This window comes from Aphelocoma coerulescens, chromosome 10, assembly GCF_041296385.1.
Source record: "Aphelocoma coerulescens isolate FSJ_1873_10779 chromosome 10, UR_Acoe_1.0, whole genome shotgun sequence".
In the NCBI taxonomy this organism is placed as follows: domain Eukaryota; kingdom Metazoa; phylum Chordata; class Aves; order Passeriformes; family Corvidae; genus Aphelocoma; species Aphelocoma coerulescens.
Window position 1 is genome coordinate 1,279,797 of NC_091024.1, and position 26,393 is coordinate 1,306,189.

General features: G+C 41.5%; 1 protein-coding gene across 1 annotated transcript; it reads right to left on the reverse strand.

Annotated features, from left to right (window-relative positions):
* Positions 1–202: 202 nt before the first annotated feature.
* On the reverse strand, positions 203–25,431 carry LOC138116713 (tropomodulin-3). Its single transcript, XM_069026332.1, has 10 exons — positions 25,348–25,431; positions 18,892–19,089; positions 17,341–17,497; positions 9,832–9,954; positions 9,142–9,231; positions 8,496–8,626; positions 7,446–7,553; positions 5,879–6,022; positions 5,383–5,527; positions 203–3,222 (listed from the first exon to the last, which is right to left on the reverse strand). The coding sequence occupies exons 2-10, from the start codon at positions 19,015–19,017 to the stop codon at positions 3,191–3,193; spliced, it is 1,056 nt and encodes a 351-aa protein (XP_068882433.1). The 5' UTR covers positions 19,018–19,089; positions 25,348–25,431; the 3' UTR covers positions 203–3,190.
* Between the last annotated feature and the right edge of the window lie 962 nt (positions 25,432–26,393).

Consider the following 26,393-nt stretch of genomic DNA (forward strand, 5'->3'; position numbering starts at 1 on the left):
GCCCTCCGGTGGCGCTGCGCCCGCGCTCTGGCGCCCCTGAGCTGAGGGAAAGCCGCGCACAGCGCCGGCCCCGCGGCCCCTCAGCGCCAGCCGGGCCCTCGCTTCCCCACCGGAGAAGGAAAGGTGTGCTTCGGTATAAACACAAGGGTTTCAAGCAAGTCAGCGCACTGTTAAAAAAAGCAAACAAACGAAACCCCGAAGGCACAAGAAGAATACAGTACTTTAATCATCCAAAACTTAGTAACTGTTTTACAATCTGACAGCATATAGTGCTGATATGCTAAAATACTCAATACACGTTTCCCCAATGGAAATTTAAATTGAACACTTGCTCGTTTGTAGCTTACAAACGCAGGATTACTCAAGCTGTAGAGAGAACGAGGCTATTTCTTTAAAATACAAGAGTAAATAGGTAATTGCTCTGAAATACGGGTTATGTTTCCATGCTTAGCTTGGAACCAACAGAATCAACATACGTGGTCATCTGATTTCTGCATTAAGCCAGAAAAAGTATCAGTAAGAAAACAGCATCTCTTTTGGAAAGAAGCCCTTGTGTTTATGGTAAGTGGTTATCGAAGTGATAGCACTCCTGCAGTCACACAGGATCGCACCACACTCCATGGCAGTACAGCAGTGTTACTCTGTTGAGTGCTGAAGATTCCTGGCTACAGACTGAATGTCTTCACTTACTCCAGAAAGGATACGCACTGCAGGCACAAAAGTGATGCTGTTAACTGTCCCATCCACCAATGCCAAAGGTCTTGCAACAATTTGGATGATTAAAACCTTCTGATTGAAAAAAATAGTTTTCCATGCCCAGCCTGTCAGGAATCTGTCCTGAAAGTCAACAAGCAGTCAAAATTTTAGCTGCTGTCTACAGAGCTAAACCATTTATTAGGGTCCAATACTATAACCTGTGACAGGACACCTGTGAGCTGCAACTTAAAAGGCCCTGCCTTTGATTGGAATATAAATAATTAAGCCACCAAACTTGATTTAGTAAAAGTAAGAAAGAGATTTGGGCTATCATTTCCATAATCCAGCCTTTCCCTTTTCTCCTTCATTTTCAAGTAGGAGGTAACTGCCTAATCTTGTTAGGTAGTGATAAAATAACTCATCGTAGACTTCCCAATATGTGAACAGATTCTGTGAACATGCAGCCCTTCAACAAATGAAGGAAGACATTACAGCCTGGTTTTTTGACACAAAATGATTATGGTGCCTAGCAAATAGAAAGTAAAGTACAGCTTTAGGCAACTCAGCACAGGACATGCTTTGGCCATGTTTATACAAAAGACACTTAATTTGTGACTGTATGCATGTTGTATTAGAACTATTTTAAAGTTTATTTAAAAATCTAAAAAGTTCTTGAAAATTTACAAAAACCCAAACAAAAAAGCCCTTTTTTTTACTCATCAGAACACTTCTAGTGTTGTTTCGAGACTATGGTAAGCGTAGTCTTTGGTTTTAACTGAATTAATTCCAACTTGGTTTTCAGAGCACATATTTATTTGTAATTCTAATAAAAGGCCGATTTAGAAATAGGGGAAAGAATGTTCTTCCACAAGTATAAACCAGTTATATACATCCTCACTGAAGGCACTGTAGTTCAAAATTCTCTGTACAGTTGCAGTAAAATTTGAACCCACCTCTGGAATAGAGTCTGCCTTTAAAGATCCAAAACAAGATTTGCAGCAAATTACAATGTGGGCACAGTGCCAGAGGCTTGCTCTGTTAAGTTTTTATAGCATATACAACCTGATGCAAAAATCTCAGTCCAGTATGTTTTCTATACATAAATGCTCACCACATGATGATCTTTGGATGAAAACAGTTGTCAGTTGAATTCTCTGGTGCTGTAAATACAGCCAAGCAGGCCCGTAGAACATTTTTGTGATCTCAAAGCAAACCAGTACAAGAACAGTCCAAACAGACCTACACCAAAAAGCCTCTAGATTTTCATATTTCAAAGTGTACTGTGATTATGTGCAGAAGTTGAAGTGATTCTTGTTGCCTTATTAGTTTGTTTATAGAACTTTAAACACTTCCATGATGACTATGCCCTAGAGATTTGACACTACATATTGGTTAGTTTTTGCATGTCTTAGGTAGTGTTTCAACATCAAGACAGATATAGAATGGAAAAACCCTTTCTTAGAAGTATTACTTCATTATTAAAAACGGTTAGATTTGTATGAAGTACAAATAGCTTAATGTAATGCAACTTAGGTCAGTGGTCTTAGAGCTAAGGCTGCTTTTTTCTGTACAGTTATGCAGAATTTTAAACACAAATGTCACTACTTCTAGAGAAATTGATACTTATGAATGTAGACAGAATTTTTAAACAGAGAATATAAACTAAATAATGGTGATGAACATATGAAATCAGTCTAAAAACGTATCCAGTTTAGATACAGAGCAAGATACAATTATGGGATCTTTTGCAAAAGACTTTTAAGGAGTTAGGTGTAACAGAAAAACTCTCATTTTGCAAGGCTCCTAATTTCTTTTTTTCTTTTTTTTTTTGCAAGGCTTCCACTTTTGTATCAGTTCCTCTAATCTCTTGGGAGAAGTTCTTAACCAATTTATTTTTGTTTGGCTTAAAAGGATGTCTTTGAACTTGATCACAGTATCAAGAACTAATAAAAAATAAAACAGTAGAATTACAAATAACATTGCTGTGAAAGACTTCTCTTCAGTGCATATGAACAAAGCTGAACAGATCTACACAACGAATCCAGCTGTGGGGTGAAGAATCCCTTATCACTACGGCATTGTTTTCAGGAGCATACACACCCTCCACGTAAATACACACTCCACATTTTCTCACAAACATTTCAGTTGGGTCAGTATCTGCCCAAGGATCTTAGATGTCCCATTCTTTGACTGCAGACAATTATACCATTGATTTGCAATTACATTTTTAGTAGAAAGCACAGCCAAAGTCTTGAAATACAAAAAAAGTTCTTAAAAAAACCCCAGTCAAAAACTATGGTACAGAGACTGGCGCAGTTACTGTGTCTCCATCCATCCAAACTCCGTGCTGCATACCAGCAGATGATTATATTGCTTTGCTTTAAAAGGAATGAAGCTTCCAGTCTTTTCCCTTCTAACCCAGTCAATGTAGTCCAAGATTGCCAAAGCCCACGGTGCTGCCCGTGCTGACTCCACAGCTTTGCCATCAGCTTTGCTAATTGTCTCCTTCAACCCTTCTCTTGCGAACTGCAACGAGAGAGACAAAAAAAGAGATGTTTTGCTATATTAGCATTTTAACTATTTTTTTTATTTCTGTAACATGAACAGTTTTGCCACATGAACTACCACAAATTAAGGTAGCTAACACTTAGTACTAGATAGCATTTTAAGCAAATAAGCCAAGTTTATCGCCTTATCCACCAACAGTTGCAAATATTTGCAAGGAAGGACTTGTGGGAAACATTAATCATCTTATGTCTCGTAAGCAGATTTAGCCAGTATTCTTTTTTTACAGTTTTTTAGTGGTGAATTTAATTTACATGGCTTCAAAAGAAACACTGCAAGAGTTTCACAGTGTATCTAACACAATTTATACACACACAGAAGATGTCACAATCAACAGCCTAAAACCTTCCATTTATTAATAAAAACATTCAATTGTCAGAAAATGCAAGAGCAATAACAATTTGTGAATAAAATAACTAAAAGCTCACATGCTATTTAGACTTGAGAATATGTGAGATTGACTGAATGACTGGAGTTTTCCTCAACATTTGTATTCTTTTTGATGTTTTCTTATCACACTATCAAATTATGTCTTTTCTGTGCAGATAAAACAAATGACACTACAGATTTTAGAAATTTTATAAGGCATCTCCATTTTGTTTAAAAGAGTCAAGCAAGCACATCTATATAAGAAGAAAGCGATTTTGTTCTCAAATCCACTCAGTGGAAAGTAGGTGGCAAAAGTTACTCATACCTGCTTTCATCAAGCTGCAAGAACAGATGAAAAGAATTTCCAGCCCTAACTTCTCCAATCATGCAGTTAAAAGCAACATATACACAGACAAAGAACAGGGAAGTGGCACCACGCAGTGTGAGCAAGGAAAAAGGAGATGTGGACTGTTTTAGGAGACACGTACGAAGAGAGAAATGAGAGACTTCGAACATCTCGGTTTCAGTGCTCAGTACCCAAGAGGGCATTCAGAGTAACCTTCTCTGTAGCTTCAGGGCTGGAGAGATGAAAAGGTATTTGCAGAAACTTTTACTTGCATATTCCAGACTAAGAAAGCAAAGGAAAAAAGGCAAGATATGAATAGAAGCATAGATTTCCAACAGTCAAGCACTAAAAAGAGAACTAGTGAGAGGAGAAACCTTAGAAAGCCGTGAGACACCTGAAGCATTATGACAGAAAACCCAACTGGTTTAGAATCTATTTTGAGAAACAGATATGCAGTGCCTGAGTGCCTTTCTGATCTCTCTGTGCTCTATTCTAGTTACTCATCCATATCTTTCAGAGCTGTTCTCCTCCACTTTAACCTTTATTCAGAGGGGAGTCAGATCTTTAAACCAAATTCCATTTTCCTATGTCATTCCCTCTAATATATTCCCTAACTACTGCTACTACTGCGAAATAGCCTGGCCCATTTTCACACTGATGAGAGTCACCACAAAGCATATAAAACCAGAAGATTTAATTAAACAGAGTTTTAAAATGCAGTTCTATTTAAATAGATGAATATTATTTTGTAACTGAGTGCTTCAAGTACTTGACATTATTATACAAATGATTTCCTTTCATGTGCTATGTTATTAACCAGTTTTCTGCTGACCCACTTAATAAGGATTCTGACTGACGAGCTCCAACAAACCTGACTGCAGCAAATGAAGAAGCTGCTGCTATCAGCTACCTGCAAGAGGTACAGATGGCACTTGTGCATGAACAGAACCACCAGGGGAGAGATTACCCAGTCCCAGCCTCTGGAGGTGACAGTATGTTCAGTTTCCGTGCTCAAGCAATCCCAGTGACATTGGGATACTGGCACTGAGCAGGGCATCCTACACTGTTAATTTCAAGTACTGCTTTTAAAGAAGAAATGAATCTTATTTGAATACAACTGAATTATCAAAACTATTGTTTTCACTCCCTTTGCCACAACTCACATGAAATTGGAATGCTCTTGTTCTAGACTATGTTAAAACTCCTCAGCTCATGCACCTGAACACCCTGCAACAAAATAGGGAGTATCAAGCAGCAACAAAAAAGGAAGAGTAAAGCACAGGAGAAACCTGGAACTGATCTACTAACCTTGTGCTATCCTGATTTTGTCAAGGGAGAAGGAGAATAACCAGACACCTTTAAAGCCTGTGCCACACAGACATTCAGTTAATAATGACAAGTCTTACCCAGATCATTGTTTTTTGTGATAGCTGCAGCTGCCCTGGCTCGAGGTCCCTGTTGTGTGAAATGGTATCCAAATTTGAGGATCTTGGTGTTTTCTTCAAGCATCTTGGCAATTTCTACTTCTGCAGCTGTGCCCAGTTGCTGCCTCTGTTAAAATAAAAATTACACAAAGACAACAGAGCTTACGTGTGTTCACCCTGAAAGAGACCAGAACACCTTCCCCAGATGAGTCAATGAACACTCGGCTGCATTCTGGTTAATCGAATAGGCAGAAGGTCATTAAATATGTTTGTATATTTTAAAGCACAAGGAAGCACAGAATTGAGCAGGAATCAACCTCAGCTGGATGCCTCTGACAATCTTAAGGGCCATTATTGCTGGTGGTAAGATAATTAAACATAAAATATTTGAAGAGTTTATCACAAGCTGTCTTCTACAAATATCCAGGCAACTAGGATTGGCTGGGTTTAGCTGTGGTATCACCACCACCTCACTTACCTGATTATCAATTTTGATCTCTGTCAACGTTTTGTTGTCTTTCAGTGCATCAACCAGTGCCAGAATTCCAACTCCAGTGATGAAGTTTGATTCTATGTTTAAACTTTTTAATTTTGTGTTTACTCTCAGCATATCTGCAAGAGCCTTTGAATATAAGAAAGCATCATTAAACTTCTGGATTTTGAGGTAGTGCCTCATAGGACACAGCAATAACCACTTCCACTAACTAGTTCCATAGAAGCAGCAAGTTCAGAGATGCAAGGTGTAACTCTGCAAGCTTTCACTTACTGAGACTGAGTCTTCAGCCAGCCATTATCTACATTCCCTTTCTAAACAGCATTCAGTCAAGGGAAGGCCTGTCTTTCTCTTGTTACAAACTAAAAAGCTACACTGAATATAAATTGTCTGAAATTAGCATATTGGACCAATTCCACTTTCTAAGCCTTCACAGCCCACAATGAGTAATGCAGGCTGTAAGCAAAGGCCAAAGAAAGGGCGTTAGTCAACCGAGAGGAGAATTAGATATGGTTAATTTGTAAACAGATCTGACTTTCAAAGTGCTTTTGTCTACAGATTTGGTAGGAAGAGGTAAAATTCGAAGCTCTAACCACAGTACCAGCATGTAGCTAAAAGCACTTTTATACCTGATGTTATTTCTGAGAAAGGAAGAAAACAGGAATAGCTCACTGCTGAGTTTGTTGTCAGAAAAATCATACCCTTTGAATTTTTTTCTATCAGGTCACGATACAAAAAAACCTAACAAAACCATGCCTGAGAAAAGAAGCCACTACAGATTTTTAGTACACGTTTAATCCTGCTGAAAAGAAACTTTTTAATTGGCCCAAACCCAAAGTTTTCAAATGCTCATTTGTTTATTTAAAGGAGTCTTTCAAACTAGTTACTTTTTTTCTAATTTGAAATTAAAACAAGTGCAAAGGATTGTCCTGGCAACAATTACTTTTGTTTTCTTACCTCTTTATTTACAATTAAATAAGGTACTGCTTTAGTTCAATATAGAAAAAAATAAGACCTGACAATAAATTAGTTTCAATTGTATCAAGCTTTGACTAATATTATGCTTTATATACCAATGTTTTAAACCAATCTTTGGTAGCAGGGAGATAGAGAAACAGGTATTTTACAACTTCAACTAAAACTCTATTTAGTTGGAAAATATTATGGGTGTTTTTAAGTCCTCAAATGTACTTCTTGTAAATTAATTTTGAATAAACCACTGGCTACTGGAATGAACACCAGGAACTAAACAATTTGGAAAGAAAGAGAAAAAGGAAGGAAGCTAGCAAACTGAAAAATCAGGGAAAGGGACTGGAATAAAGAATTCTCACTCACATTTGAGGCACTGCTGCATATTAAGTTACTAGCAATCATTTACCAACTTTGATACAACAAAGGTTTATTCAAGAAAACCCACTTTAGAGTGTAGCGGAATGGAATAATTTTCATCCCTGAGTATTTAAACTGGATTAAATTCAATCCCTTACCATTGCCTTTCCATCCTAACTTCCCTTTAAGCACCCCACTTAAAGCCCTTATCACGAGTACTTACCACAGCAACAGGATCATTGCTTCGGGTGGCAGCCAGGCTAAAATTCTTCACATGTGTGTTGGTTTCTAAGGCTTTTGCAAATTCTTTCAGCGTTGGAATTGGTATGTTCTTGAATTAAAAATAGCATTTCACTCTCTTGAGATGCACAAGTTTGTCCCCTCCCCCCAACTTCTCCCATTATCTCTCTTTACAGCAAAATGCCCCACAACATTAACCACCACCGGTCTCCAGCGCTCTCACGGTGACGACCTACCCTAAGATGTGATGGCTATAGGAACCACCAATTCCATAAAGCAATCATTTTTACAGTGTAGTAGCAACCAAGTTTAAAAGGAATAATTTTAGGGAATTAATTAGGGTAGCAAATTTCTCAGTTTACTGTATCAGAAACTTTGATCTGTTGCCTTTTTAGGCAGTTATTTTGGCCAGCATTTACCTGTTATACGGTATTCTTAAACTATGGATTTTATTTTCCCCCTTTCCTAAGGGGAACAAGTAGCCTTGGCTGCTGGCAAGGCTGTCACTGCTCTCTGCACTGCAAGTCAGGGGTGCTGCAGTTCTGGTTTCTTTCAAGCAAATACACAAAAGCTTGTCACGTGTAAAAACACAACTGTTGCACTTAGGAGCAGACGCTGCCCTAACTTCCAACAGCCCTTTTGTTCAAGAATCAGAAGGATGTCAGGCACAAATATCCCTTTGCAAACTGAGAAACTGAGAGCCCATTGCTTCATCAAGGACAAAGGATTCAACACAGTAGTTGACTCCATGATAATGAACTGCTGGAACTGCTGCCAACTTGGCAGCAACTGAAATCTGGGCTGGCAGTGAGAAAGGCTAAGACTTTTTAAATACACATTTGGCAAAAGAAACCAAGATGGCTTATCAGTTTAGCTGCAGGTTCTGAGCTTATACACTCTACAGCATTTAACAGAAAGATTGCTGTACTTAGAATTAGAATAAGCCTGTTGTGATCTCTTAGAGAGTTCTGCAGCTTGGAGTGTCTTCTACTGAGAAAAAGCAGCATGTTTACAGCAGCCTTCAGGTAATTACCTTAATGTTATTTAGATTAACTTCAACGAGACGAGAATCATTATCTTTAATCCTTTGCAGTGTCTCCTCCACATTTGTGGGATTTGGTGGTTCATCAAAAACAGGCAACATTTTTTCACCTTTTACTATATCTGAAAAGTAAGGCATTTTAAATGTAATCAAACAGGTTGCATGCATACATTCATTGTGAATAAATGATACACATACTAAATATGTACAGTATTTAAAGATCATTTCATCAGTCTTTACATCTCTCTCCCACCAAAAAAGCAGAACATCCTCTCCTGACCGTATTTTCATAAAGCTCAGCTCAATTCTTCAAAAGTCCTCACAGCCTTTCTGCTTTATTTCAGAAAGAACATAGGAGTTACAAACACAAACAGAAAACCTAAAAACCAACACACACAATGCATGCTTATCCCTGCTTTTGTCACCAAAGTGACTTAACTGCAGAGGACATTTTAGTGTACATGTATTTTAATTCCATTCTTGCCAGAACTCACTTGGCAATGTTACAGGCATACACGTTTCCAGACTAAGACTTAAGAGTCTAAAAGGATGTTGGTGTAACAGAAGATAGTTAATGCTGCAGGAACTGTGTGCAGTAGAGAGAATTGATTTTTCTAGCACTTGAGTACACACTTACTTGAGAAGCTGTCTTTGTCAACCCCATTACTGCTTCCTACTACATCACAGAACTGATTGTTTGTTATCAAGTTGGACATTCCCAGTATTGCTGTAAAAGGAAAAAAAGAAAAAGCAAAAAATCATTTTTACTGTTCCTGACTAATTCAGCTCAGATGCAGGGTTCCTTTAAACAACAAAACCAGTTTGTACAACATCCCGTTATCAGTACAAAAGGCCATTCAGTACCTTAGTCAATTGAAAAAAGTAGAAAAAATAATTAATTATTGACATTTTAGTTTACTTTCACATCTTAGAAACTTCTGACCTCACGAGATTCAAGCATCAAGGTTAAAAAGTGCAGCTTAATCACAAAATGAAGCTTTAGGAATGCAGGCACATACCAACATATTGTTATACACAAGAAAAAGCAGTCAAATGCACATCAAAAACCAGCCAGTCTGAGGAATGGATTTAAAGGTTTTGAGCTGGAAAATCAGGTATCTTTTGCAGGCCAAAATAATCAACTTCCTCACACATTATCACAAATCAACAAAGGTGAAATGCTTCAAGCCAACTGGCAAACAACATAATCTAGTTTCTATCACAACTACAACATCCTGCAGTCAGATCAATACACTACCACATTAATTATAGATCTTTCTTGTCTAAATATGTAGCAGCCCACTCATACTTTTAAAAAAAAACTCACCTGCAAGGTCACCTAATTCTGTGTCTGTGGCACTGGTCAAGGCTTCCTCCAGTTCTGGATCAAGAGAGAATTTTTCTTCTGTGAAAGACTGTACAGGCTTTTGCTTGGGGATAAATATTTTCCCTGGAGTAAACAGAATAGAAAGTCTGATGTTACTTTGTCTTACATAGCAACTGATCTTTAAAATACTGTGTACTCAAAGAATACATATTGCATTTAGTGAATACCAGGAGAACCACAGACAACATAAAGGTTTCTTCTGTTGTTGCAAGTCAGAGATGAGGAAAGAGCATAAACAGGAATAAATTTTCAGGAGTCTGGATCATTATTCCAATCTTATTTGTTTCTCCTAATGATTAAAAGTAACATATAAACCTCCATTATACATTTTAAACAGTCTAGAAAGACTGTAAGAAAGATTTAGTATCACTAGAGAATGATGAGTTTCCTCTCAAGGGAGAAAGGGACCCAGGCAAAACTGTAATCTGAATGTCAGAGAGAGAAAAATCCCAGAATGATCTGAAATCACACACCTGACAATTCACTGCAGTTTTTACACCATACACAATATTTCTGATTTCAGATGTGCACCTCAGTTCTGAAGCAAAAAAACCAAAGCTGCTTGAAAAAACCATGTTTTGTGAACAGCACAAAACATGGTAACAGATTTCTCTGCCAGTGACACTGTTTGCTAAAATGGTCCTTAGAAAGGTCATTGAAGATTCAATGGCAAAAGAAGCAAGAATAATATTACATTCTGCACCAACTTTTTAGTTATTACAGGCAGGAAATAGGAAAACTTACTTTAGAACACATGCATTATAGGTAGAGGTCTGTGTAGGTACCAGAATTCCTGTATACACCTTCAGCTGGAAAGTTAGGGGAGGAAATCAGAATATGAGAAAGCCTTTCTAGCAGTCAGCTGTGAATGGGGTAGAACTGGCCCTTCAGAACAAGGAAGTCTTCCATTGGGTAAGAGCCAGGACAGGTAAGGGGTGCTTAGGTTCAGGACAAATTAACAGGGCAACCAAAAGCTCTTGTACTGTTGCATCCCAGAGAAACCATTCGCAACTGGGAATCAAATCTTAACAGCTATTTAAGGTGCCAGTTTTTCAAACTTTCCAAGTTGCCTGAGCTATCAGCAGAGCGAGCTATGGGAAAGGGGTTTCAACTTCCTTTTGTTATTTCCTGGGGTAGGAAATGGTGGTGATAATTGTCCTATGAAGTCTCAGTCCTAATTCAGGACCCCACCCTCTGCCATATCCATAGATACAAGAAGTATTTCCCCACAGGAATCATCCTCATCCCAATGTCCCAGTTACAGAGACAGTAGGTGGAGTCTAGCATTAGAGGTGACCCAAAACCATGTATTCCATATCTTCCCTAGATTACAGTAGTTTGTGGTTCACTTTCCTTCTAAAGCAAGTTAATGCATTCCCACTAGCACAGATTACTGAGAAGCACATCAGGTTTTCCTCTGACAACCCAGTCTGATGACCAAGATCTGTTGCTAGCAACACGGTATTTTTGTTCCTGGGTTGCTATCTCTTTGGAAACTTGTATAAATGGTCATTATCCATATTTAGAAGCAGAAAATAAACGTCCTTACATAACTGTATTGATTCCAAACAGTAGTTAAGTGAGCTGACATGCATTACCACCCATACCTCAGCTTTGGGCAAAAAAACTGTTGGTGGTGATTCAGGATTAAAAGAAAACCTTCATAAATTGAAGGGTTATGTAGCAAATGTTTCAGGTTGTTTTGATATAATTGATGCAGTATATGTTTCTATCAGTTTATTTTACCAGCATCACCTGCTGGGGAGAGATTAACCTTCAACTTAACCTGTAGTTTTTAGAAGAGATGCAAGAATGTTTGACAAGGTTTTCATTAATCCATGAAACACTCTGAGCAGCATGCACATGATCTAAAGCCTTTCAGCAGCTATGTTTGTGTTATTGTCCCTCAGTAATATGGTCTAGTAAAAAGGCGAGGATTTTGGAGTACAAGGAAGGAGGACAGTGGGATGTGAGCACCTGAGCCTTCATTCAGCTATCCTATTTGCAGCATCAGTGCAGCAGGAAGAGAACAGGAGAAAGAAATCAATCTCAATTAAAACCAACTTGGCAAAAAAGTATTTTAACCTAGTTCAGCCTTCTGTCTGGTTCATCCCACAGTGCTCACAAAAAAAGGACTACTTTTCCTGATGTTATTTTCAGTAATTCTTAAATTCATAGGTTGGAAACAGCTGGTTCAAATGTTTGCTTCCTAAGAGTAATACTAAACTTATCCATATGTGCCTGACTCTTTAGAAAACCTAGAGAGAGTGAAAAGTATATTCAGTTTTTAATAAAGCAAAAATGTTAAAAACCACTGCCCTACAGAAATGTTCGCTGCAGTCACATGAGCTGGGTCAGCAGCAGTCTTTGTTATAAAACAGGTCACACCCTTGTGTGCATAATTTCTCATTCATTGGCTTCATCTCATCCTAGACCAGAATTCAGAGGTTTACAATGCACGTACAAAAGCAGGTCCTTCCCCACTCCCCACTTCTAGTGATGAATTTACTTCCAGAAGGATAAGACCCCTGTGTCTCTGGGGACAATGATCTAACTCAAGGCCTGCTGCCAATACAGTTCAGCAAGTCCCTTCCCCCTTACTAATGCAAGCTTTAAATAAAACCAAAAACCACCACACATCTGTGCAGCCCACGAGATGTGCAGCTTGCCTGGCCTGCAAGTGGAACATTTCCAAACAGCAGGGATTTGATTACATGAAAGAACATGACATCTCCTTTTCAGCCAGCCAGGATTCTGCAAAGATTAAGCAATACAACATGAAGAGGCAAACTTCAGGGATGTTCACATCATTTTTATAATAATTATATAGGCACATGTTCCATGCCTTTAAGCTAACATGTTGGATGATGCACATCCAGGATTAAGTCACAGACCTCCTCTGCTAAAGAATGAACTTTCAGCTCCAAGTTCCACCCAATTGTATTGCTCCAAAGGCAGGAACACTGGCTGGTGTTTACTGAAGAGCCCTGGACATTTCCTACACAGATGCACAGTATTTCAGGTGGGACTCAGTATCCTGCAGAAACCAGGTCTGTTCAGTGAGGCCATGCAGTGCACATTGCTGGTACTATTCTCACATACCCACTCTAACAGGCAGCCACAATTTGCACAGCAGAAGAACGTCTAAAATCCACTTTGGGGTACTCCATTTCATTTAGGGAAGCAAATCAAGTGCTACCTGAGGACAAGTGAATACAAGCTTTTCCCATCAGTAATTTCATGAAGAAAAGTGAGCAACATCTCATGTATTCCTTAAATCTTCTGTTCCTTAAACCTTCCTTAGTTCAGAAATTTATATAATTCACACTTCATCAATCTCCAGTTCTTACCATGTAACAGACTTAGGTTCATCAATTCACTTGTAAGCACAATTTAATACTAATGTTTGTAATTCAACTTACGAGTTCCTCAATGTCTTAGTGCAGAAACAGAGCTGTTATCTGCTATCTGATTACAGGCCACGTAGCAGTGAATGAGAACACTGTTTTACATTAAGGCTGGAGTATCACACGTTATTTTGTTCTAGTGCTCTTGTATGGAGAATATCAATTTGACAAACTGTTTCTGCAAGGCTCCTACAGGATATTAGCTTCACTTCACAACATGTAACACACTTCCTTTAAAGACTTTAAAGTGATTCAATGGCAGAGAGCACAGCATCCCAAATCCTGCTGCAACAGAAGGCAGTGGTGATCTAGAGCAACAGCTGAGCAGGGTGCCAACAAAAGAGCTTCAGCCAGGTGGCTACAGTTCTAGTCTGTTTTCTGGGTGACAGAGAAGGGGAAAAACCAAACCAAACCAAGCCTAAAGCAGAAGTTTCATGAACTGCAAATCTACATAGAACAAACACACCCTGGCAGGAATGCAAAGGGAAGAGAACACCACAATTAGGAGAGGGCAAAGGCTGGAAATGCAAAGCTTCGTTTACCCAATACTTTGCTAATGCCTTGCACTATACAGCACAAGGTACATTACTATCAGATATGCTTTTATCTCAGCTGCAATAATTCTCTTCTTTTGCTGTTCCAAGAGAAGGGAAAAGGCAGAGGAGCATCAGTCAGATGAGTGGAACACACTTGAGGGCAACAGCCTTCAGTGCTGAAGCCTTGCTTTACTGTTTGGATGAGAGATCCTTCCCCTTGCAGTATGCCCTGTAAAATCTTTATGACATACTTCCATACACAGATTGAGACAAAGCTAGTTTTGTTGCAATTATTACCACATTGGTCTCATGAATCTCTTAACAATGGTCTACTGTATGGTTCAACACTTAATTGGAACAGAATGTGACTTAAATCATTAAATCATGTTTTAAAGCAAAGTAAGTTTTTAGGGATGCTTTTGGAAACAAAATCAAGGCACTGGGAAAATGGAATAGAGCATAATTTAGGGATTGTTAAACTCCACATTTCTTTAGCACTGTTCACTTCACTACAGCAGGACACTACATTATTTCAGATCTTCCATATGTTATAGACAAAACAAAGAAGAGGTTCCAAAGACCTGGAGAAATTACATCATCTATCACTGAATGAGAAGCAACATTGTTTTAATAACATGTTACCCCAAAATTAGGTACTTGGGACATCTGGAAGAGAGTATTTTCCTTTACACTCTAGCACAAAAACAAGGTTACCAGAATCAGTAGCAAGACAGGATATTTAAAATTAACCCAGGGTAAGCTTCTTTGATAAATCTGCAGACCAAATCGCCATGCAGGACTTCAGTTCTACTAAAATAGAAAAAGGAAAGAGAAGGATAGATTTTCCTCTTCTTGCTCCATTAAATGAATAATTGGAACAAGTTAGAGCAACGAGACCAGCCAGGGACACAGAAATATTTTAGCAAATTCTGACCCAAAAAAAGGCACCAAGAAAACAGCTGCAGCTCCAATCCATCTCTCTCCTCCCAAAACCTCTGGAACTGAAGGTTATATTTGCCACTTTTCTCCTGAATTAACAGGAGAATCAAGAAAGATTTTCACCTACCCTTATTCCACAACTTGCTGGTGTTTCTCCATAATACATTTTTTTAGATGAAGTGAAAAATCATAACCCTGCTTAGTTGTCTGTTGGTCTGTTTTAATATTAATGAAAAGCACATTAGGATACAAGCCCCCTCTAGATAAAAAACATCCTACACAAGTACTGAGTTGTGCCCCATGCCTTTTCCGAGTTCTACATCTAGATAAATACCATGATTTCTTGATTTAAAAGATTAAGTTATGTACATTTGCCATTTTTATGCAAAATGGCAACAAATGTGGCAGCAAGTCAAAGCTGAACCATAATATTTTCATAAGGGAAAAAGAAAAGGTTATCCTTCACCTACTACAACATGAGTTTGACCTTCTTGCCTCCTGCCCATTTAACAAAGCATCAATTTGGATACTAAACATTTGTTTGCACATTTTTAGTTTTAATGGAAGTAATCTACATTTCATTTTTCGTATTATTTTCTTTTCTCCTAGGGCATTAAAATAAATGATAGAAGAAGTTACTAGATAGTAGCTTTCTTTTTTTAAGAGATACAGGAAATTTTACTAACTACACTGGCATGACTCATTGCAACATGCAGACAGACTATTTAGTAATAGTTTATTACATAAAGGAAATGACATTTGATCTTTCTTAACCAAGCTCTGCGTTACAGCTGGACCCTTCTGTTTTTCTACATGATTCTCACAGATTTTATCTCCCCAAACAAATACTTGTGCTGTGTGCATGTAGACATAAGCTGACTTCAGAGAACCATCTATGTGAAAGAAGCCCTAGCACTCAGTAGAAAATGCAGTTTTAGAGCACATGCTGCCTGCCCAGCACCCCCTGACGGAGCAGTGCGTGGGATGCAAGGGACTCCCCGGTCACCTATGACCCCAAAGATGCTGAACTCAGTCACACTTAACCACCCACCTGCCTCCAACACACACTGGCAAACGTGCCAGGCGAGCAGCAGGAGGAGGGCACAGCCAGACACGGTGAGAACAGGCACTTGCCAGCAGCAGAGGTACCATGCAGGAACTGTGGCTGTGGGTACCTCTGCCTCCTACAGCCAATGCACTGCACTGTCCTTAACTTGCTTACTCCTACAGGTTCAGCCACCAAACCCCTGCTCTCCTGCCAGCAAAGGAGTGTCACAGTTCTCTCTCAACTCAAGTGCTGTTGAATTACACAATGAAACAAAAAACGCTCTCTGAAGGAAGTCCATCATACACAGTGCAGCACATTGTAAAGTCATGATCTCTCTATCACTTCAAGAAAAAAAGGGAGACACCAGCATTGTCAGGTAAAGCTATCTGGCACAGGCAGAGAAAATGCAAATACCCCCAACTAAATTTTCACCAAATAGACCCCACAATCATATACACAAACTCAGCAGATGAATGAAGACTCAATTCTGAAATAAGCAATAATTCACATCAGAGAATTAAGTAGAATTAAAGGGTGTCAAGCCCTTAAGAAAAGAGGAGCCTGTTCATCTTGAGCAGCTGGAATACAACTTAGCAAAACAATTTACTGAACTTTTAGTGCAGCAGATCTGTCCTGCTGCTGGGGAAGGTTCACATGAGCCAGGACTCACAAGCAGTGCTCAAACACCGTGGCAACAGCTAAAAGCCTGCTCCTATGCACAGGTGCCCTGCACAGGTCTGGGAGTTTCTGTGCCTACCAGCAGTGCTTTGTAAGGCACAACAGACTTGGGAACTCCTGGTTTTGGGGAAAAAAATAAAGTTATTCTTACAATATTTAAGAAGCACATTCTTTTAAAATTTTCTTCTGAGAAAAAAAAAAGCTTCCCATCAAGTCACTGAGAATACTAGAGCCAAAGCAAAAATTTAAAATCCCAGGCTTTAATAATGCATCCATGGTTTTCAGACCACAAACCACTGCCAGATTTCAAAACTTGTGATGTTAACTAATGTAATCTTATTAAACCTTTCAGTAGGATACTAGAAGAACACCATGACTGCATACACCACTTGTCTGGCCTTGTCAGCCTACATCATCTTTGAACATTACTGTCTGCCACAACATCATTCAACTGCTATTTTGCTAACCCAACACAGTGTTACAAGGTTGCTGTCTGTATTCAGCACAAGGCATAAGCCACAGGCACAGTGACAGCGTTTATTATTGACACAAATCAGAGTTAGCTCTTGAGGATTCCGTGCCCATCAGAATTTCGCAATCTATGATAAAATCTCTGAGTCTTATTTCCTTCCTGTGCTACACACAAAGAGCACACCAGCCCCAGGGGCACAAATGCCTGAACAGGAAGCCTCCTGGCCCTGCACAGTAGCAGCCATTTGGAAACACTGCAAGTTAAAAACATTACAGGTGCCAGTGCTTCAATCAAATTTGCTTCACGGTAGTTCTGGCTCGTCCACTTTAGAGATTTCATAAGCACTTCCACTGGAAAGGGTGGTGTTACCTTTCTTTTCTCTTGTAAAAGGCACATAGTCCTCCCTGTCCTTGTACTCCAGCGCCTGCTTCTCTAAATAGGCCAGGAGCCGCTCCCTGTCGAAGGGACCCGAGGCCTTCTTGGCAGTCTGGTCCTTCTGCCGGAAGCCCGCAGGCAGCAGCGCGTTCTGCAAAACAAGTGGAGCAAAGGAGAGCAGCTTAGGAAGTCTGGGTGAGCACCTGCTTAGTTTCATTTCCCTCTTCCTTCTCCCTCTCTGCAAGGTTCAGCCCTGATACATCTCTTCTGTAGGCAATCTTTGATCCCCTGCCAACTTCCTTTTTTTGGGGTAGGGAAGGACACAAAGTAATCTAGAAATGGAGAATATAATGAAAATATAGCACACTGTGCTCTCAGTAGGATTGAAGCAATTCTTTTAGTACAATAGCTCCCAGCACTCAATTTGCGTGTTACTTTGCATTTCTTTGCTAGAATCAGCACTGTTTAAATGAGCAGTAGTAAATAAAACTCAGCTATTTACAGTTTAGACATTCAGCAAGAGACTGCTTCCTCTGTCACTTACATCCATGTGTTTCTAAGTCTTTAAGACGACTGACTCGACTGTTATCTGGCATTTAACACAGAGTATTTATATTTTTGACCTGACTCAAGGTGGGTTGTTTCTTTGATATCATCAACATATTTCAATTAAAGAGAAAAATAAAAAGGATATTAGTACAGAAAGACCAGATGTATGGGAATTCCAACTGCCATGAAAGAGAACCACTCCCTTTTGCCAGTTCTCTGTTGAAATGTCCATAAAGTCAAAGGCATTTAAAATATCAGTAATATCTTGCAGTGCAACAAAATAGGTGATCATAATATTCTGAACCAATCCCTGAACATCAAGATTAAACTAATCCTGGTACTATTAAAGCAAAAACAGAGAACCACGAGGTGAAAACACAAGTCTTGGAGTCTGACATTAGCTCCAATATCTGTAGAGGACAACTCAGCTCTTTGTAGCAGAAAGCTGTAACATTCCTTATTCAGTACCCCATGCTGACATAATCATTCAAGAGTTTAGTAATTATTTGCCTTCCCTTTATGAAGTCAGCATGAGGACAGGAATAGATACAAGCTACCAGATACAGGACCAGGAATCATTAGAAGAGGTTGGTACCCTCCCACTCCCATCAAACTCCAACAGCAGAAATAATAAAACAAACATGGATGCAAAAGGGCTGTTTACCAGACAGCACTGGAAACAGGAAAGTTAAACAGGAAAGTTAAACAGGCCTTTCCAAATAAACTTTCTTTTCAAAACATGAACAACAGCAATGCTTATTTATAAATAAATCCCAGAAAGCTCCTCCCAACTATCCCTTCTTATGTTCTCCTTTACTGCAGTTGTGCCCACCTTGCAAACAGGAAATAAATGTTATATACACATCTATATCTGTGAGATCATCAGCAGTTGAGACAAAAACTCTGTTCAAAAGTATATTGTACAAAGTCTCAACTTATTTTAGACTAGTAATGGAACAAATGGAAAAAATAAAACTTCTCTTGGCTAATGCCTACCTCAGGGTCAAGATCATCCAAAACAGTTTCCAGTTGTTTCAGTTCTTCTTCCGAAAGTTTGCCAAGAATTTCATCCTCATCGAGATCTTTGTACTTGTCCAAGTCCTTTCGAAACGGGAGCGTCATGACTTGGCCAGTAGCAAGTTGCTCAAACACTTCAAAACCCAAGTCTTAATTCTTATCCAGATCTTTGAAAAGCTTTTGAAAAGAAATAAGCAGAGTTAAGGTAAATATCCCAACTACAAAGCACCTTCAACCTCCACATACATGTGTGAAAGGAAAGCTTTGTCACCCAGTACTGGTATCTGTTATTCTACAGCTCACAAAGAGCACCTGGAAGCTGTTTCTTCACTGATGACAATTCTGTCCCACCATGCCCTCTTCCATCAGTAATTAAGCTATATCTAATTAAGCTATATCTATTTTCAGATCAAAAATAGTCAGATCAAAAACCCAGTCTTGACAAGAACTCCAAGGCCATAATTCCCACAGAGCAGGGCAGGTTGTAGGGCAGGAGGGAGGAGATACCAACTCTACCTATTATCTATGAGTTCAGTTAACACCATTGTTTTTTACACATAATGCAGCCAGAAGAAGAGTTAAGATGCTCAACATTTATTGTTGTTACAGCAGTTCAAGGGCACAAGGATAACTCACTATAAATAAGGTAATTGGTTAATACTGACTCATATCCCTGCATATTACCTACAGAGGAAACAAAGGAAGTTTGCCTCCAAGTTAATTATAGCACTACCATTGAAGCAACATTCTGTTCTGTCCAAGGAAAATTACAATGCCTTGATGAAAAGCATAGGAAATACAGCTCCTAAGTGGCAGCACTCCAGTCAATCCTACTACCATTAAAAAAAAAAAAAAAAAATATATATATAAATTAAAAATAAAAAATGAACGATGTGGCTGCTCACTAAATATTATATTTAGAGGAAACCAGGGTCCTTCAAAAAATGTACAGTCTATATAGCACTGCTTACAGACAAAGACAGTGCAGGGAACCTTATTTCTAACACCCACAATTTTTGAGCATTTGTCTTGGAAAAAACAGTTAATCACAGCAGTGTTCCAGCAGACAAGTTATTTCCTCTCATTTTTCTGAAAGAAGTTCTACGATTCTCCTTTTGTTCAGCCAAATTCTTGCTTCAAGTTGACTACACAGACAAAAAAAAGGTAATTTTGATGACTCTCTGTAAGTAAGCAAGAGAGTCCATAAGGTATTTGGGGAGCAAAAGCTAAACATACACATTCCTGTTCATTACTCTCCCTAAATCCTTTCTTGGCTCTACAGAAATACTCAACACAGACCAGACACCCAGCAGAAGTCACTTTTTCTCCAGTAGCCCCTATTCAAGGACAGATGCTCACACCATAAATACAACTGCATTACTTCAAATCCACACTTACACTGTCCTTCAGAACCAGATCAATTTAGTCACTGCCTCTTAAGAAGCAGGAAAAGGCTGGCTGTGCACACATACAGGCTATACCATGGAATCCTGCACACAGGATTCCTCCACCTCAGCTGTTTACATCCAGAAACGTCTCCCTGGCTGCCACAGTTACATACAGCAACATTTTAATTCAGGGACACTAAACAGACATGAGCACACAGAGGTTCATCCACACCATTCAGTCACGTGTACCTGTGAAACTGATCTGGTTTGAACAATTGCCTTTGCAAGAACGGCATTTCTGTGTCCTACCAACATCCACACCTGAATGAGGAATGTATTTACAGCTGTTTTCAGGATGTCTGCTTTTAAAACAGTATTGCTGATATAAATATCAGAGCTTTATTGTGAACTACAGTTGACATTGATGGGACCAAAGCTGACCTTTGGGAAGTTCTCTGAAACATAAGGAGGAACTCTCACTTGGCTGGTAAGTTACATCAAAAGAACACTGTCTGTCTTCCTCTGAACTAAACCCAATCGTGCTGGAAGAGCCTGGACCTTTTGCAAGAGGCTACAGAGCTAGCAACATCCAAGTAATTGGCTGCAGAAAATGCAGAGGGTAGCACACCTATGTTTTCCTAAGTTCCAAAAGTAATTAAAGGAGTGACTCTGTGGCCTAGAGAGCCACCTCCCACAGTTTTCATAGTCTGGTACTATTTGTTTCTCCAGGTGCAAGCAGCTGATGGACAATTAGCTGATGCCACACAATCTGCATGTGAACTTCTCATTCTTGGAGCCTTAATGTTCTGCCCTTCCTTGCAGTTCAAGCCATTACACAGTATCACAAAACATTTCCTGCAGCTGCTTACACAGCGTTGTTTGTGACCAGGCTGAGCCCTACATCAAGACACTGCTACTTACCACATTTCTGCATGTCCATTTGCATTCAAATATTAAAAGGTGTAGTTTTAGCAGGTAATTATAAGGAGCAGAATGGTTAGCAAGCTGCAGAATAATGCTGCCCTTACTCTGAAAGAGAGTAGCACTGCATAACCATACATTACCTTCACATAAGGTGTATTTCCTCTCCATTAATTGCCACAAAATGCTGTCATCCAGAATTAATTACCTTTTATTTACTGCATTGGGGTGTTTCATATTGGTAAACTACTCACCCTTTGTAACACATTAATTAATTTTCAGGCCACAGCCCTTAGTCTCACTTCTTTGTGTAGGACCAAAGTAGTCATGTCAAATACCCAGGTACAGTGTTCACACACACACACACACACACACAAAAGTGAAAAATAAAGCAGCAGAACAAAAAAAACCTCCAGTTTCTGTAACTGAGGCTTTGCTTCAGCAAGAAGAGAATCATATATGGCCTGGCAAATACATATTTAAAGAGTTTTGGACTCATTTTTTAATACCTATCAAAGGTATTTTTTTAAAAATATGAAAGCATCCTTAATGTGAGACCCCTTTAAAATGCAGGATGGTAGCACTGGTTAGCACGTCTGCAGTACACCAAGATTGCTTGGCAACGACTCTTAGAAACATTCCCTACAAAAGAAAACACAGCATATACAACACTTGCACACAACATGCTAAAAATCAGGTTTTAAAACATGGTGTCATGAATTCTCATTGCCTAAAAAGGGCATAAAGGCCAGCTGGAGCCCTAATCTAATCAAACAAGCCCCTCACCTCCCATTAAACACACTTAGTACTCTATTTGCTTTCCATCACTGCTGTAGCAGTTCAGCATAGAGACACATGCATCACAAACTACAAGCTCTCAGCAGGAGCAGTTACTTGGCCTGTGAATATTTGCAGCACGTTATATTTTTATACATATGTATGTGTGATCTTACTGCAAAATCATAGGCAAAACTGTAACCATCAATTTTGGCTTTGCAAATACTTCGCCCTTTTTTCATGAGCAGAGCTAGTTTACTTCTAAGTATCCTTCTTAACTTTACCATGAAAACATTACATAGAAGTCTAAAGAGCTAGTATTCTTTTTCAGACATATGACTATAAGGTAAAGTTCTTCACTCCAGCAACTTCATAGTCACATAAACATTTAGAGAAATGGAAAGAAAGCCATCACTTTCAGTCCATCAAATGTCAATTCTCTGTTTGCTAAGCAGAAGAGAGGCTGAAAAATCAGAAATGAAGGAATTCTGCTGGACATCACAGAGAAGAAAATCCTGCCATTATTCCCTCACCTGGGAAATCAATGAAGAACTAAAGAAATGAGAAAACAGCAGTAACTTTATGCCATTTTATAATTACCTGCATCATCTCTTGAAAGACTGTCCAGCAACTTTCACACACCTCTTATCCACAAGTCAAAATATTTTCTCCCCTCCTCTCTGAAAGTATATTTTTAAAAACCAAAAGAGTCTAAAAATAGCAAGCTTCCAATTTTCTCTCAAGAACTCCACCCGTTGTCCCCCCCCCAAATTTCTCTTATACTTAAGAACACTGTTTCTTGGGACCCTAACAGGAGAAGCTCTTTAGATATAACTTGCCCACAGGAAACTACAGTGTTGTTAAAGTCCACTGTAAATGGCTTCCGTGACTTGGATTTTAAAATAGAAGCGACATCACGAAAAACAAACTGAGCTGGGTTTGGCCAGCACATTCGCAGAGTTCACTTTAATCTCATTTGTTCCTCGTGAGCCTCCTTCCCCCCAGCCTCTGGGTGAACCCGACCCGAGCAGGGGGGTCTGGAGCAGGGGGGTCTGCAGGGCTGTCAGCATTCCTGCACCACTCGGGGCCCCAGACCGTCCCAGCTGCTTGGAGGAGCCTAATCTGAGCATTTCCCCAGGGAACCCCTACGATGGCAACAATTCTATTTTCCAGTGTGCAACATTATACAGAACTGTTTATGAAGAATGTACTGCACTTGAAAGAGCTATCTTTACTTACCAAAGCAAGGAGAAAAATGAGTAAATATAAATATTACCATAATCCCAGCAGGTTCCTTAGGATATTTTTGTAACGCCTTATAAGTCTGCTGAACAGCCCAATGCTGCCTTTCTCAGCAGAAGGCTTATAGAAACCCACCTGAGCCTTCCAAACCCCCAGCCTGGGGTAGGGCACAGGATCCGGGCTGTCCTGCCCCGGGAACGAGCAGACATCCCCCAGCCCAGAGCCTTATGGAGCCAGCAGGTGGCAGCTCGTCTTTGCCTACACTTCTCGTCAGGGTAAATTGTCTTTTCAAGGCAGGAAGACACAAACAACTATTCTGGGCTATTTTCCTAGAAAAGCAAGCCCAAGGCTTCATTCTGTTCAAAGAGACAATTCACTAAGCTTTACACACTGCAAACTGAGCTTCCCTAACTTCACATTTATCCACACAGTGACCCAGGGAGTGGAGGGGGACAGGCAGCTACTGCAGAGTAACCACACAGACCATGAAGATGCTTCCATAATGAAGGAAATCTGAACACATCTGCGTTTCCAGTTCCTGCCAGCTCCTCCTCTGTATCAGAGGGCACCTGCACCCAAAGCCCATTTTGCTCTCTTATAAATCCTGTATACAACGACACAGAACTGGGACGCAGCTCTCCTGCACACACGGTGCTCCAAGTGATGGCTAAGCTGCCAAGCTGGCATTATCCCATAAAAGCTTACTCCTGAGTGCCTGTCCCTGAAGGCTAGTCACCACATCGCAGGGCTAAATGGACATGCCCAGCCAGCCCAGGCAATGGCAGGGGTGACAGGGCCAGGAGCCCCAGAGCCAGTACTTGGCAAGCTGCAGGGGCATGGAAGTGGCAGCAGTTCAGCACACCCATGGCACTTCCAGGCATGCTCACCAAACTTGCTGCAGGGCAGGTGTTATGATCCTAAATAAATACAAGGCTGAGATAAGATAAAAATCCCAGGTGCCCTGAGAAGTTCTTTGGTCAGAAATCACCACTCCAGCTGCCCATTCCCTCTCCCAACATGCAGGGCAGGGAGTTACTGCCTGGCCAGGATGAGGGATGTTTAGGCATCATTTTTTTCAGACAATACCGGGATGTTCTTCAATAGAGACCTGCTTGCTACCCATTAACACACAGTATCTGCTGTTAGAGGAACTGCCTTCTGGTGGTTTAGTCAAAAAGAAACGTCAGATGCAAGCTACCTGAACATTTACTGAAACATTCAGTTACATTTTTATCCATCGCGGAAAAGCGGCAAAACTTACAAGCCTTGAACAGGACAGCAGAAGAAATTTACTTCATTCCCATTCCATTACTTCAGGAAAACTCCTGAGTAGGAGCCAGTTTCAGGTCCTCCCTTACATCCCTGGCTGCCTTTCAAGCTCTCTACACCTGACATCATAGCCAAACCTCAGTTGTGAGGATTAATCCAACACATTACAGCAAATTTAAAGCACACGGCAGCCTCCCTAGAACATCGTTTATCTCAACACAACTTGCGGCTACCCACAGAGCCCAGGCTCTCAGAACAGGCCCGGGAAAGCTGCGGGGACAAGCCCTGTGCAGGGGCGAACGGGAGCTGCGGGAGCTCCCGGTGCGCGGAGCGCACCCCGCCCCAGAAAGGCATCCCTCCGTCACTGACTGCGGGGACCCGAGTGCTGGGTGAGCCGTGGAAAACACATGGAGCAAACTCAAAGAACTACGGGCACCAGCTCTACAGGCGAAGTTTCCCAAGTCTCCGTTTTCGGCATCCACAGCAGCGCGGGGCGCCGGCTGAACACCCAACGCAGCCCCGCAGCTGGGCGCGCTCCGCAGCCCCGGCACGGCCCCTGAGCCCCGCGCGCACCGCACGGGGGGCTGCCAGGGCAGGACCCCCAGCCCGACCTCCCCCTGCCCCGCACCAGCGGGCTCCGGGCCGCCCCGCGAGCCGCCGGGGTCCGGCCGGGCGGGCGCCAACCCAGCCCCGTCTTCCTCCTTCCGCCCCTCCCGCCGCGCCGTGGCAGCGGGCGGAGAGCCGTGCCCGCCCTAGCCCGGCCCGGCGCGGCTCCCCACGGCACAGCACAGCCCGGCCCCCGGTCCCGGCCCGGCGCCCCGCAGCCGCTCCCCCTCACCCGGGCGGCCGCCGGTCCCCGCTCGCCCAGCCCGACCAGCAGCGCCGCGCCTGCGCCTGCGCCCCGCGCACGCCGGGAGGACGCACCCGCCCGGGCGCAGGCGCGGACGCGGGCGGCGGCCCTGGGAGCGGCGGGGCCTGGGCGGGCGGGGGCTGGGCCCGGGACCGATCCCCGTCCGTGGGCTCCTGCCCCGGCCGTGGAGGTGCTCAAGGCCAGGTTGGACGGGGCTCTGAGCAGCCTGGGCTGTGCGAGGTGCCCCTGGCAGGGCGTTGGATCGGTCCGTCTGACCCTGCCTGAGGGGGCTGTGGCAGCCCCTCCCTGCGGGCGCACCGCGCCTGCTGCCGGCGCCGGCGCCGCCCAGCTCATGGGTGCCAGTTCGGCGCTCCACGGCCTTGCAGATCTCTCTTGTAGCTTCTTCCTTCCTTTGGCCCCTTCAGCCTCCTCGTCTTCACCGGTGCCCACATTTTGTTTCTTCTCTGTTGAGAACATGCAGCTTCCCCCTCTGGGCTGCCAGGCAGGCCACCGCGCAGGGGAGTCCAATGCCCTGTCACTCTCTGACACACAAGGGGGGCAATTTCAGGGACACGGCGGCTTCTCCTGGGAAGCTCTGGGCCAGAGCTCCTTCAGCGCTTCTGTTGGCACGCAGCAGGTGGAATCCAAGCACCAACGCGCCCTATGTGCTGGTGTGTGCTTAACCAACGTGATTTTTTGGGACGTTTCAGCTGCCTACTAAACACCACATGTCAGCGAACAATATTCTGTATACAATTTTTTTAAGGTTTATAATGTGAACAGAAGACCTGGACAGCAGTGGAAGTCCCACTGGTGCTGAAACAATGTGCATGCACAGCAAGAGCAGATGCAGCCTGGAGCTCCTCGCTGCTGGTCACTGAGCTGAGCACAGCAGGAAAGGAGCGTCCACAGCCTCCGACATAATCCTAAACTGATTAAAACAATTTATTTACTCTCTACAGTGCTGATGTGGTAAAAACAAAGAATGTTGGTTCAAAGTATATGGCTTGAGACAGAAATATCTTCCTGTCTGG